The sequence below is a fragment of the Podarcis melisellensis genome (assembly GCF_964234715.1).
Source record: "Podarcis melisellensis genome assembly, chromosome: 2".
NCBI lineage: Eukaryota > Metazoa > Chordata > Lepidosauria > Squamata > Lacertidae > Podarcis > Podarcis melisellensis.
The window spans coordinates 22,278,547-22,292,511 of NC_138529.1; the positions used below are offsets into that span (position 1 = coordinate 22,278,547).

Here is a 13,965-nt window from a genome sequence, read left to right on the forward strand (position 1 = left end):
CTCTGTGCAAGCAAACCTGGAGAGCCTCATTGCAAGGTTTTTGAGATTCCAGGCTTCTCCTGGATTTGAGTGTTTGAGATTCCAGGCTTCTCCACTCTGTGTTATAAGTCAATGGTGGTGGCATCTAGGAGTAGTAGGCACCGCTGGGTGGCTGCTGAAGGCTCCAGGTTCTCAAGGGAGCCCAACTTGTGTTGGCCGCTGGACCAGCTGTCCCTGGGAAATATGGGACCCAAAGGGTGGTGGTGGGGAAGCATCTCTGTGCCAACTGCAGCAGCAACACTCACCCTCCTCCCCATTTCCTTCTCCTCCTGCTCAGGATTCAGCTGGCAGGTTTCTGCTGTTCACGTGCTTATCATAGGAGCCAACTCCTAGGGGTCGAGGTCCCATCAGTCCCTCTGATAGACAGTGGTACCTCGGGTTAAGAACTTAATTCATTCTGGAGGTCCGTTCTTAACCTGAAACTGTTCTTAGCCTGATGTACCACTTTAGCTAATGGGGCCTCCTGCTGCCGCTTCATGATTTCTATTCTCATCCTGAGGTAAAGTTCTTAACCCGAGATACTATTTCTGGGTTAGCGGAGTTTGTAACCTGAAGCATCTGTAACCCGAAGTACCAATGTAATATTTGATAAATGTTGTGCATGTGCTACGTTACGTGATTGATTATGCAGGGTGGGGCTTACCTGGGCCGTCCATTATTTTATTCAAGTTGGGACCCCAGTGTCCATAAAAGAGGGAAGGATGGAAGGAAGAGCTACGGTTAGCTTCTTCCTCTGGGAAGTACAATGGTATGATCAAGAGGGGTATGGCCTTTTTCTGCTGCTTGCCCACTTCTGGGCAGCCTAGCAGGGAGCCTGGGAGCCCATAGGGCTGTCCAGAAAGCACACAAAAGCCAAAGAAAAATGTGGCTGCTCTGTCAGTGCCTCTTCCTTGCTCACGCTGCCCTCTCTCTCCATGTTGAAACACAGACAACTGGAACTCCTGGGCACAGCCCCCCACCACACCAGGCTTTGCCTAGAGGCAGATTGTGTGGGCATAAAAGGGAGAGGAGCGGTTCATGCCCCACCCTCTTGCCAGCTGACCTGCACTTTCTTGCTCTCTCAGGTTGGTGAGGGCTGATCCAGCGAACCCAACTCTCCCAACTGTGGCACCCAGGGAGTAAAGGCAGGGGAGTATGCGATGGTGTAGCCATGACTTCCACTCACTCGTTCATTGGCTGTGGGCAGCCATCTTGCTCACTCACTTGCACCCTCCCTCTGGGCAAGAGGAAGTAGGGACTGGGTCCACCCACACCAAGCTGCACTCACCCCCCCCCCCATGTTGCTGGGGGAGAGAGAGGGAATAGGGTGAAAAAGCAGAACCAAACCAGCCACAGCTTCTGCTCCCCTCACACACTATGGGTGGTGCCACAGGACCTATTCTTCCCCTCTGTGCCACCCAAAGAGAGAAAGAGAGAGAGAGGGCGAGGATATGAGCCAGCTGCAAAGGACAGCTTGCCTCCTCCTCCTCTCCCTTTGCCTTCACCCTGTACCTGGGAGAGGCAGAAGTCAGCCCAATCCTTGCTGCTGCCTGCCCAGAGGGGGTGCTCCTCAGGCAAGTGAGAGGAGCAGCTGTGGCGGCAGCCTCCTCTTCTTCACTCACCCCCTCCCCCCTTTCTGAGCAGCACAGTCTGGTGGACTGACTCAGACCTCTCTGCCACCTGCACTTGGCAGGAAGGTGGGGGAATTCATACTGATTGGAAGGTAGCAGGGAAGACAGCGGTCCCCCGAAAGGCATATTGATAAAGAGACCCCCATAACCTAGAACTAGCCCGGCATTAAGTTAAAATGATTGTTTTGTATTTATTTACTCTCATCTTTAAAACATCGACCTGTTAAAGAAAGCGGGCATCTTAAGAAAGCCCCATTGTAAGTCCCAGATATGTACTCTAGAAGGGCGGGAGGAAGCGCTCTCCCTCCGTCTCGTTCACAGGCACGCATGTACAAATAAAGTGACAGTTCTGCTTTCACAACCCCAGAAAATAGTGCTACCGGAATACTTTCCTCCTCCCCGCCCCCGCCACACACACGCAGGCACTTTCCCTTCGAAAACCCCCGATCTCCTCCTCCTGCCTTTCTTTCCCTCCCCGTGTGAGCTGAAGTGCCCCAGGAAAGGGTAACGACTCGGCAGCGCTGGGTTGGAGAGAAGCAGACACCCAGGCTAAGCATCACCTCCCTATGTCCGGTTCCCATAGCAATCAGAGAGACACCGGTTGCCAAGGCAACAACATCCTCCCTCCCAGACAGTATCAGATCAGAGGTACCAACTCGGCTGCGGCCGGTTGCATCTGGAGGGGAGGGTGTGTGGAGGAGAGGAGGGTGTGTACTAGGGCGCGCGGCGTCGTTGGGGGGGGGGCGGAGAAGGGAAGATAGAAAGAGGAGAAGGACGTGGCTGGGGAACTGCCGGCACCAAACCCTCGCCTGGCAAACGGCGAACGCTCCCAGGAACCGTCCGCACAGCCTCCTGTTTCGAGTGAAAGCGTTCCATTGTTTCTCGCCCGCCACTCCAAGCCGCGGAAGTTGGACACTTTCCCCGAATCTTTTGTTTCGCGACGCCTGCTCTTTCCCAGCGACGCGCGCTCGCGCGCTCGCGCACGCACACAGGCAGCCGAGAGCCCTCTCCACCCTTCGTCCACCACGCCCCACACAGCTCAAGCCTTCCCAACCCCGGCTCGCTACCTTCAATACAGCAGATCCTCCAGAGCCCGGAGTGGGTGAGGTCCCCCTTGAGTTTCTTGGGCTGGCTTGGCGACGTCTCGTCCGTGGTGATGTTGGTCCCGTTGCAGATGTTGGCGCTCGAGTAGAGCCAGTAGTCGGTGCCGATGGCGATGGTCATGAGGCTGAAGGCGGCGAAGGCACCCACCGTGGTCAGCAGCAACTGGACCCCACGGTCGCACCACACCATGGTGCTTCATACTCCCCCCGACGGGCTCAGGGGGCAGCGGCAAGAGACAGACGCAGCCGAGCACTGCCTTCCCCCCACCGCGCCCGAGCGGCGGCTTCCCCTCCTTCTTCCCCCTCCTCCGGCTCCCCCTCGCCTCCCTCCTTCCATCGACGCAGATCGCAGCTAGGAAGCCAAGACATGGGCGGAGGGGAGGGGGCGAGGAGACAGGCGAAAGGCGCGCCCAGGGGCCCGAAAGGAAAAAGAGGAAAGAAGAAGAAGAAAAAGAAAAGAAAGAAAGTGCTCCTGCAAAAGCTCTCCGCCTCCGGGCGCGCGAGGAACAGCGGCTGCTCCGCCAAGCCCCCTCGGGCGGCGCGGGGTCGGGGCGCTCCCTCGCCTGGCCGCGGGCGCTCTCTCCAGCGTGCTGCGCGCACGGCGGCACCCGCCACAAATCGCCTCTTCCCGCCGCCTCAACTCCGCCAAGGAGGAGGTGGGGCGTCTCCGAGGGCTCTCGGGAGGCGTCCCCTCCCCGGCTCAGGCTCCGCCTCCCCCCCGCCCCACAGGCGCTGGGCAAAAAGCCCCCCACGCGCGACTGAAGGGGTGAGAAGCGAGCGCGAGTTTGGCTACGCGCGCGGAAACACCTCTCCAAAGAGCAGCCCTCGAAGCGCTCGCCTCTAAAGGTTAGTCGACGGAAGGAAATCTTTCTAGGCGGAGGAGACGTAAAGGGAGAGAGCAAGTAAGAGGAAGGATCCCCCCCCCCCCGCGAAAGGGAGGGAGATTTTCAGGAAACAGGTGGCAGCCTAGTTTCGGCGAGTTCGAGGAAACTGTTTCAGGACTGCGCGGTTGTGACTCCGAAATTTGGAAAGGGTACTCTCCTTCAGCCGCGGGACTTGACGCGCACCTAGACCGTGCCTGGGCACTGCTCATTTTCAACTGAAAGACAATTGCGCTAAAAGTTTGAGAGGAAGCAGGTGTGCTTGACTGCTGGAACTTAGTGGCCAATTTGGTATCCGGTTTTCATTTTCAAAACAGTGCACTGTATACATATACCACCCACTGTGTATTAATAATAATAATAATAATAATAATAATAATAATAATAATAATAATAATAATAATAATTTCATTATTTATACCCCGCCTATCTTGCTGGGTTGCCCCTGCCACTCTGAGCAGCTTCCAACACATATAAAAACATAATAAAACATGACACATTAAAAGGCTTTCCTATCCTGGGCTGCCCTCAGATGTCTTCTAAAACAGTGTATACAGTTGTACCTCGCGTTAAGAACTTAATTCGTTCTGGAGGTCCGTTCTTAACCTGAAACTGTTCTTAACCTGAAGCACCACTTTAGCTAATGGGGCCTCCCGCTGCTGCTGCGCCGCCGCTGCACAATTTCTGTTCTCATCCTGAAGCAAAGTTCTTAACCCTGGGTAATATCTCTGGGTTAGCGGAGTCTGTAACCTGAAGCATATGTAACCTGAAGAGTATGTAACCTGAGGTACCACTGTAGTGTGTGGGCACGTACCATTGTAGTTCTTTATCTCCTTGACATCTGATGGGAGGACGTTCCACAGGGAGGGCACCATTGCTGAGAAGGCCCTGTGCCTGGTTCCCTGTAACTTCACTTCAAGAAGTGGAGGACTGCCAGAAGACCCTTGGAGGAGACCTCAGTGTCTGGGCTGAATAATGGGGGTGGAGATGCTCCAATGCCATTTAGGGCTTTAAAAGTCAACGCCAACACTTTGAATTGTGCTCAGGAACGTACCAGGAGCCAGTGCAGATACTTTAGGACTGGTGTCATGCATGACTTCTTCCAAAGACTTTTTGCGGGTTGTAGTTTGTTAAGGGTGCTGGGAATAATACCTCCAGGAGCAGCGAACAACAGTTCCCAGGATTCTTTGCAGGGCGAGTGCTGTGCTTTAGATGCATGGTGTGTATACAGCAAGAGGCGAGTTGGGTGTCAGCAAGAGAAATTCTTTTACTAAATGCAACACAAGGAAACAAGGAATGGTGCTAGTCTGAAATCAGGACATTGAGAAGCAACATCCCCCATAGCTTACATAGAGAAAGAAACTACAGCGGTACCTTGGTTCTTCTCCAAACTTAGTCCGTTCCGGAAGTCCGTTCCAAAACCAAGCCGTGCTTTCCCATAGAAAGTAATGCAAAACGGATTAATCCGTTCCAGACTTTTAAAAACCCCTAAAACAGCCATTTAACATGAATTTTACTATCTAACGAGACCATTGATCCATAAAATGAAAGCAATAATCAATGTACTGTACTATAAAATAAACAAGACAGTATTGTAGATGATAAAAATTAAAATTTTCTTACCTGCACTGATGATAGTCATTGTTTGGATAAGGGGCTTTTATTCATTTCCACAGTCACACAATCAGTCAATCAGTAGCTGAACTAGTTTCCACACAGTTACAAAAACAAATTAATTGAAAGAGCCTCAAAAACAAAAAACGCAAAATAAATAGCAAAAACAAAAGTGCCAAACTTAATCTGTTCCAGAAATCTGTTTGACTTCCGAAATGTTCGAAAACCAAGGCACAGCTTCTGACTGGTGCAGGTGCCCCAGAAACAATAGCTGATAGCAGCATCAGATGTTCACCTTCCAAAAAATCTTTGAAAACCGGAACACTTAACTTCTGGGTTTTCGGCGTTTGGGAACCGAGGTGTTTGAATACCAAGGCATTTGAGAACCAAGGTACCACTGTAATGTGCTTCACAACTAAGGGCAGCTGCCATACTCCACATTTGAATGAGATGCCCAATGCTGGATGACCTTGCCTTCAGCATAGCACACCCTTTACATGCTTGCTTCTGGAAACTTTGCAAAGGTCTTCCTATGCAAACCTTTGTGGACCGGATGTTTTCCAAGTTGAGGTGAGAGTGCCCTGCATGTGAAGAGACTGGATAGCTTCATTTACATTTGGCAAAGGCCTGTTTTCTAAGGGACAAGTGGTGCCTTACCAAGACAACTGGAGAAGTGGAGCAATTGCAGAAAATGAGTGGAAATGATAATGACGCTTCCCCACACTTAACTGTTCTTGAGAGAGGAATATGAAAATCTAGCTGGAAGATGACCTCCAGCTGCTCAGTCCTGGAAGAAAGGGGATGCAAAAGCGGTAGAGTCTAATTTTTTGAAATCTCTTTGGTAAATGAGCAGAGAGGGAGAGGGAGAGGGAGAGGGAGAGGGTGGGAATCCACTGAACTAGTTCGTAAAGTGTGCCATGTGTCAGGAAGCAGTGAAGCTGTAAAAAATTGCAACAAGGGAAGAAGACGGTGTTGTCTGACCTGTGATGTCTGGAATCCAGTAACTGAGTATGATTTAGCTGTATTTCATTGATGTCTTTGACCTCCCATTTGATGATGGTGATTAAATTTATTAACTATCAGATCCCAAAGTTGCTCACAACAATTTAAAACCAGGTATTAAAAGCAGTTAGATTACAGTCACAGGAATAAAAGATAAAGGGACCCCTGACCATTAGGTCCAGTCGTGGCCGACTCTGGGGTTGCGGCGCTCATCTCGCTTTATTTCATCTCGCCGAGGGAGCCGGCGTACAGTTTCCGGGTCATGTGGCCAGCATGACTAAACTGCTTCTGGTGAACCAGAGCAGCGCACGGAAACACTGTTTACCTTCACGCCTAAGTGGTACCTATTTATCTACTTGCACTTTGACGTACTTTTGAACTGCTAGGTTGGCAGGAGCAGGGACTGAGCAATGGGAGCTCACCCCGTTGTGGGGATTCGAACCGGCGACCTTCCGATCGGCAAGTCCTAGGCTCTGTGGTTTAACCCACAGTGCCACCCACGTCCCCAGTCACAGGAATACGGTGGGCCTATTGAGGTTGAATGGCCATCTGTCATGGATGCTTTAGTTTAGGTTTTTTGCATTGCAGGGAGTTGGACTAGATGACCAATGAGTCCCTTCCAACTCTATGATTCTATGAAAACACACAACTTGCGTCTCAATAGCCAGAGTAATGAGGTGCCTCTTCAGCAATCACTGAAAGGTGAATATTGCAGGTGCAGTTCTCTTCCGTATTTCCATGGGTCTTCTCAGGAGAAACCTCACAGGCTTCAGAGATCACTGAAAGCCAACCACAGGCTCAGTCGTTGGGGTATCTACCATCTGACAGCATCACACAGGCACCTCCACTTGCTACTGCCTGGCAACTTCACCCCTGGCTTCACAGGTTTCCACCCATGAATATCCAGTGGTTCATCCATTCACCCTGGAGGGTCACCTCCCTCACACCCTGAATATGTCATTCCCAGGCACACCACATATGGAGGGATGATCTGTGCCACCCCCTGAATGCACCCAGACACATGAGTCACCTCAAGCACATTTGAAACTCCCCATTCATGCGCACACAGACACATTCCACTCATCAGCCACTCTCGTTCGCTTACATACAAGCCCCAGCTTCAACGCACAAATATCCACACAGCTTCTGTCAACCGGATTCCAAAGGTGAATTTAATCCAGCTTCCACCCACAGATATCAGCCTTGCGGCATCCAGCAGCATTCAAATGCGAACTCCACTGGCTTCCACCCACCAGTATCTGCCAGTTTCCACCATCAGGCACCAGCCAGCTTCAGACTGCGTAGATCAGCCACCTTCAAGCCACAATCCCACAAAGCAAAGGAACTTACCTTCTCATTGTTCCATAGCATCTTGCTGCTATAGGTGGTCACCTCACCTTGTCTGATGTGGAAGGAGACCACCCAGAGCTTAATGCCATAGCTGTTGCTCACTGTCTTCTCTTTGGGAAAGAGAAAGCCTTCTGCCTTGGCTTACCCCTTGGCCACTCAACTGTCCGCTCAACTGCCACGGGCTTTTGTGACATCACAGGCAGCCCACAGCCAATGGCAACAGCTGGGGAGGCATCATCATCAACTGCCTCAGCCCTCACAATGGTGGGTGCAGCTCAGCAGCGATTTGTCCCTTTGCCGGGCTGTTATTACAAAGATTTAGGGGCCACTCTTCATCTGTACTCATACAAGAGAGAAAGGCACACCATAATCCCAGGGAATAGAGAACCATTTTCACCCTGATGGCTGTTCTCCCCTCTGGGCAAGGTTCCAGAGGCTACTTTCAGGGTGGTGGTGGCAGGCAAAGGAAGAAAGGAATTGAGCATCAAATGTGACTCTTGTGTTTGATACAGGGGGCTCCATTTCAGAGGTTCCTACACTAAACCCCACTGTCTCTTGCCAGTTAAGTGGAAAGCAACGTCACGGTTGAAAGAAACATCACAGCCAGGCCAAAGCTGTGTATTGAGGGGGATGGGCGCTGTGTATTGCGGAAAGTCCCAAGGGCCAAACGAGAACCTTACACTTGGGAAGGAAGAATTTGTGAAGGCACTCTTGCCACCAGGTGTTTTGTGATATGGCGGTGGAGGTGGGCTAAGGGGGTCAGGAATCATTCACAGAATTGCTGGAACAATATAGCCTGATGTGCTTAATGTCTAGATGGCCGAGCCCCCATACTGACCTTCAGACTGGCCCCCAGACATCTAGACGGCTAGGCCCCCAGAAGGGCCCCAAAGCTGACTCCAGATGTCTAAACAGAGCATCCCCAGACAGACTCACATATGTCTTGATGGCTGGCCCCCCAGATTTCTAGATGACCAGCTCCCCTGGTGGGCCCCAGACAGGCACCCAGGCATCTAGAGGGCTGGACCCCCAGTTGTCTAGATGGCCGGGCCCCCTGATGATCTCTCAGATGTTTAGACAACTGGGCCCCCAGTCATCTTGCTGGCCAGGCCCCTGACAATCTCCCAGATGTCTAGATACCTGGGCCCCCAGACATCTAGCTCTTTAGCCAGCTCATCCCAGCTCTCTAGCCGTCTTGCCAGCTCATCTCAGTTTATCCCAGTTCATCCCAGCTCTCTAGTTCTCTGGCTTATCCCAGCGATTTAGCTGATCCCAGTTCACCCCAGCTGCACCAGTTTGTAGTCAATCAGACAACACTGGGTTTTGGGGTGTCCCTATGGCCCCCAGTTTGTGTGTCAATTACTCAGTTTGGGGGGCTGTGCAGAAAGTGGGGCTTGCGGCATAAAACGGCGCAAAATCAGCACGCCACTTTTGGAGTCAATCGGACAACGTTGGAACTTCTGGCATTAACTTGTGACTCCTAATTGCTTTGTCAATTATTCAATTTGGGGTGGTGGTAGCCCAAAATGCAGAGTCGCAGCACAAAGCTAGCGCAAAACTTTGGCATCAGTTGGGGGGGGAATCTGGAATTTCGGAGTCACACATTAATGAAGCTGTATATTTTGGGGGGTGAGGTGGGGGAGTGTCAGGAAAAGGTCTGTCATGCGGCAGAGCCCTGTGGAAGAAATTTCCAAGTGTTGTTCATCTTTCTTTTCTGAGGTCTGAGCGCAGTGAAGTCATACGTCAATCAGGGCTTTCCTCTGAGTTACAAATAATATGAATGAAAGGTATTGCAGTTTGGCCAACGCATTTAGATTGAGTGACTATGGCAACGTGCCATATCTGAGTCTGAATCAGAGAGCAGGAGTGTTAGCAGTGGAGCTCCGTTAGAAATTATAATGATACTGTCTCCATAGAGCAGACAGAATCTGTAACAGGCTTTTACAAACACAGATACTCCAGGTTTCAGCTTGATAATAGTCTTTCCTCTTGTTGAAGTGGTTGACCTTTGATTAACATTTATCTCGTTTAATGTGCGGCACTTTTGATTCAAAACATGCCTTTGAATTTGACTTCAGCCTGATTTCTCGACACCATCTCATATGCAGTAACTTGCAGATCACCACAGGGAAATATGCAGAAATAACACAAAGGCTGTGGCCACACATAAGGTTAAACAAAGGTTTAGCACTGCTCGGATAAGCCCCCGTGAGTTCGAGCAAAGCATCAGTGCCAACAGGTTCCCACAAACATTGGAAAAAACACCAGACCAAAAAGAATCTTAGTGCAATCATTGGGTCCAAGGAGATGGTTCCATTGGATTCAAGGAGATGTTTCCATCAGCACAAGCATTCCTGCTTGCCAGAGAGAATGATTTCCTTTCTTCTCCCCTCATGTACTGCTCAACCCTCTGAAGCAGGTTAAAAAAAATTATTTTAAAATATTTTTAGGCCACCTACTCTTGAGAGTCCCATGGACTGCAAGAAGGTCAAACCTATCCATTCTTAAGGAAATCAGCCCTGAGTGCTCACTGGAAGGACAGATCCTGAAGCTGAGGCTCCAATACTTTGGCCACCTCATAAGAAGAGAAGACTCCCTGGAAAAGACCCTGATGTTGGGAAAGATGGAGGGCACAAGGAGAAGGGGATGACAGAGGACAAGATGGTTGGACAGTGTTCTCAAAGCTACCAGCATGAGTTTGACCAAGCTGCGGGAGGCAGTGGAAGACAGGGGTGCCTGGCGTGCTCTGGTCCATGGGGTCATGAAGAGTCGGACATGACTAAACGACTAAACAACAACAACATATATGAATAAAACTAACTAACAACAACAAATTTATTATTTATATGCCGCCCATCTGACTGGGTTCCCCCAGCCACTCTGAGAGGCTTCCAACAAATAAAAACACAATACGACATCAAAAATTTAAAACTTCCCTGAATTGGGCTGCCTTCAGATGTTTTCTAAATGTCAGATAGTTATTTATTTACTGATTGGGAGGGTGTTCCACAGGGTGGGCACTACTACTGAGAAGGCCCTTTGCCGGGTTTCCCGTAACCTCACTTCTCTCAGTGAGGGAATCCGCAGAAGGCCCTCGGAGCTAGACCTCAGTGTCTGGGTTTATGCAGTAAAAAATAAATTAACAATTCCTAACAATTATAAAATAGAATACAAGGCAAAAATTTTCAATAAAACCCAAAACTTCACAGAAAAACAGCAGTAGTAAGTACGCCCCTAACCCCGAAATAAAACACACTTTTCACATGTCCATCATCCCAAAGGAGCACGACAGCCACGTAAGATATCAATCATTAAGACATTGCCAATTTTGTGATTTTAAATCCCTGCTGGCATTCACTCACCAAAGAGTACCCACAAACCTTACCTTGCGATGCCACAAGGCTTAAACCTGGGATATTTTGCACACAGAGCATGTGCTCTACCAATGGGCCCATACCAAACCAGAGTTCTGCACTGATATTCTAAATAATGTAATAGATTAAGACTTGTCGTTTTACAAACAGCTAAAAGTAAAGGGTAAAGGGACCCCTGACCGTTAGGTGCAGTCGTGGCCAACTCTGGGGTTGTGGAGCTTATCTCGCTTTATTGGCCGAGGGAGTTGGTGTACAGTTTCCAGATCATGTGGCCAGCAGGACTAAGCCGCTTCTGGCGAACCAGAGCAGTGCACGGAAATGCTGTTTACCTTACCTATTTATCTACTTGCACTTTGACGTGCTTTCGAACTGCTAGGTTGGCAGGAGCAGGGACTGAGCAACGGGAGCTCACCCCGTCGCAGGGATTTGAACCGCCGACCTTCTGATCGGCATGTCCTAGGCTCTGTGGTTTAACCCACAGCGCCACCCGCATCCCTTTACAAACCGCTAGTTCTTTCCAAATCCAGACCCATCAAAGCATCTCAATATGTTGAAGCAATAATAAGGTTGATAATACTGTACTAATCAATGTATTTTCTTAGGAAGCTTATACTTTATAAGACCATAGATATCTGAAGACCACTGACTTGAGGAATGCTGCTGGCCGTGTTCCTCAAATTTGTTCTGGATTAACCAGTTGCACTGGTTTTATTGCAGGATATACCCACCACCCTCTAATTTATAGATTTAGATTCATCATTTTGGCACATACTCTAGGGCTTTGTGTACTCTGTGCTGGGGGGAAAAGAGTCAGAAATCTGTGCCAGAGCAGCTTAAGCTTGCGCCAATAGAAGTGAAATTTTGTGACCTGTATATAAATTATCCACATTAAGCAAATATGCATGTATTTGCTAATTCTGCCAGTAAGAGGGCTGGGCACAGAGCTTTGCAGGCAATGAGAAGCTCATTCTAATTAACTAGGGTCACTTGCAGATGACTTGTCTACTGAGCATTCGTTCTGATTTGTTTGCACAAAGTTTGCAGGGAAGTTACTTGATGGCGGCTGTTTATTGAAAAGTCATTCTGATTTGTATGTAGGGAAGTTATACAATTTCTGTATTTATAACAATAAGTATACGTCAGTATGTCATTAAAAAATATCAAAGTGGCTTGCAATAATATCTATAATAAAAACACATAAAAAAATTAAAATCTGAGACCATCGACTATGGAAAGAAATTTTCTTAATTGCCTGCATAGAGAGGTTTTCGCCGAGCGTTGATTAGCTCAGTTGGTTAGAGCATGGTGCTGAGAATGCCAAGGTTGCAGGTTTGATCCCCGTACGGGACAGCTGCATAGTCCTTCATTGCAGAGGGTCCTTCATTGCAGAGGCATAGGCAACCTCGACCTGCCAGATTTTTGGGACTACAATTCCCATCATCCCTCACCACTAGTCCTGTTAGCTAGGGATCATGGGAGTTGTAGTCCCAAAACATCTGGAGGGCTGAGGTTGCCTATGCCTGGACTAGTCCCTTCTAATTCTATGATTCTGTGATGAGGAGAAGTCTGCTGAATCGCTATGGGCAGAACATTGTGATAAATCACCAGCTAAACAGCGTGCTATACCAATATATCACGATGTCTGAAATAAGGATGGAGCTATGTAGAGGCACTGACTGGCTTCACGGTTTCCCCCACATTGTGATTTTTGCATAGCGCGCGCGCACACACACACTCACACACCATGATTCGCAATAAATTGCCAGGTCAAAAATTATGAAACCGATATCGCAATATAGAATTTAAACCAATTTTGGACGATATATTGCCCAGTCCTACTTACCATGCACAGGCAAAGTGCACCTGTTTAGCACCTTTGCACTTCTGCTGACCAGAAACAGATCACAACCCCTGGCTTAGTTTGGGACCAGGGATCGTTGTTTGTTTCACTCGAGCAAGCAAATCACGATGGGTGAACCAAGAAGAAACCTTGGGTTGTCCATCGTATTTTTAGCAAAACAAACCTCAATCCCTAGTTCAGACATAACACTAAGACAAGGATTGCCATTTGTTCACTCCCTGGAGGAATTGAAACAGTCATTTGAGCACAGTAAGCCATACTGTATGTATGACTTACCATGACATGCAAAGATGGACATTTTATCTGGATCACGGGACCACTGGTTAGGTTTTTTGAGGGGCTTCCTGGCAGCCTCATCTTCATTGACAGCTATTGTTCACCTGAGTGTTTTCTGTGTGTGAGAAGAGATCAGATGGCTATGGTATTGAAAGGAGAGCAAAAAAATACTTTTAAATATTCAGAATAACTGTCTCCTACTCTCAGCCATTTGTCACACATTAATTGGTGGAATTATCTCCCAACAAGATATGACATACAGTTTTTCTTCTCTCAGAGCTTAAAGGGGATATGTCCAGAAAATTTCCTGAAAGATACTTTTGTGCAAGGCATTGCTAGAATAAAGAATGGACTTCTCTTCCCTCCCCTCTCTCCACCTGAATAGAAACCATTGCTTCCTCAAATAAAGCTTTTGATGTAGATATAGTCTGGCCATCATCAAAGGCTAAGATTGTAATTTCTCACTGCTTTCCCCCAGCCCTTCCTACTGTGCCCTTTCCAAGCTTTTAGCTGTATGTCCCTGCTGTGTGCATGTGTGAATTAAACATCTAAGAATGCCCCGAAGCTGTAAGCACATCAGTGTAATTGATTATTGTCATCTCCTATGGGCTTTGATATCTTTCCTATCTAATTTTATGCCACTTATTAGGAAATAAATCATCCTTAAACACGTTATTCTAATTATACTGAGCATAAAGAGATGAAAAATGTGTTTTATGTCTCACATACTACAGTATTAGACTCGACTACTTTTACTTCCGTAATGACATAAATAAGCTATTCCGAAGCAGTTAGCAAATTAACAATTTCAGCACATTTCCAGTAAGGATATGAATGGAAGAGATGAAAGATTAT

The 13,965-nt window shown here is 48.4% G+C and overlaps 1 protein-coding gene and 1 long non-coding RNA gene across 3 annotated transcripts in view; one reads left to right on the top strand and one right to left on the bottom strand.

The window, feature by feature from the left end:
- CACNG4 (calcium voltage-gated channel auxiliary subunit gamma 4) overlaps positions 1-3,906 on the bottom strand; it is a 91,045-nt gene extending 87,139 nt beyond the window's left edge. The window contains exon 1 of the mRNA XM_081899879.1: positions 2,717-3,906. Within this exon, the coding sequence (XP_081756005.1) occupies positions 2,717-2,942 (226 nt within the window). The 5' untranslated portion in view covers positions 2,943-3,906. The remainder of the gene's footprint in view (positions 1-2,716) is intronic.
- LOC309363574 overlaps positions 1-13,965 on the top strand; it is a 193,895-nt gene that overhangs the window by 124,236 nt on the left and 55,694 nt on the right. The gene's annotated exons all lie outside the window — the stretch shown is intronic.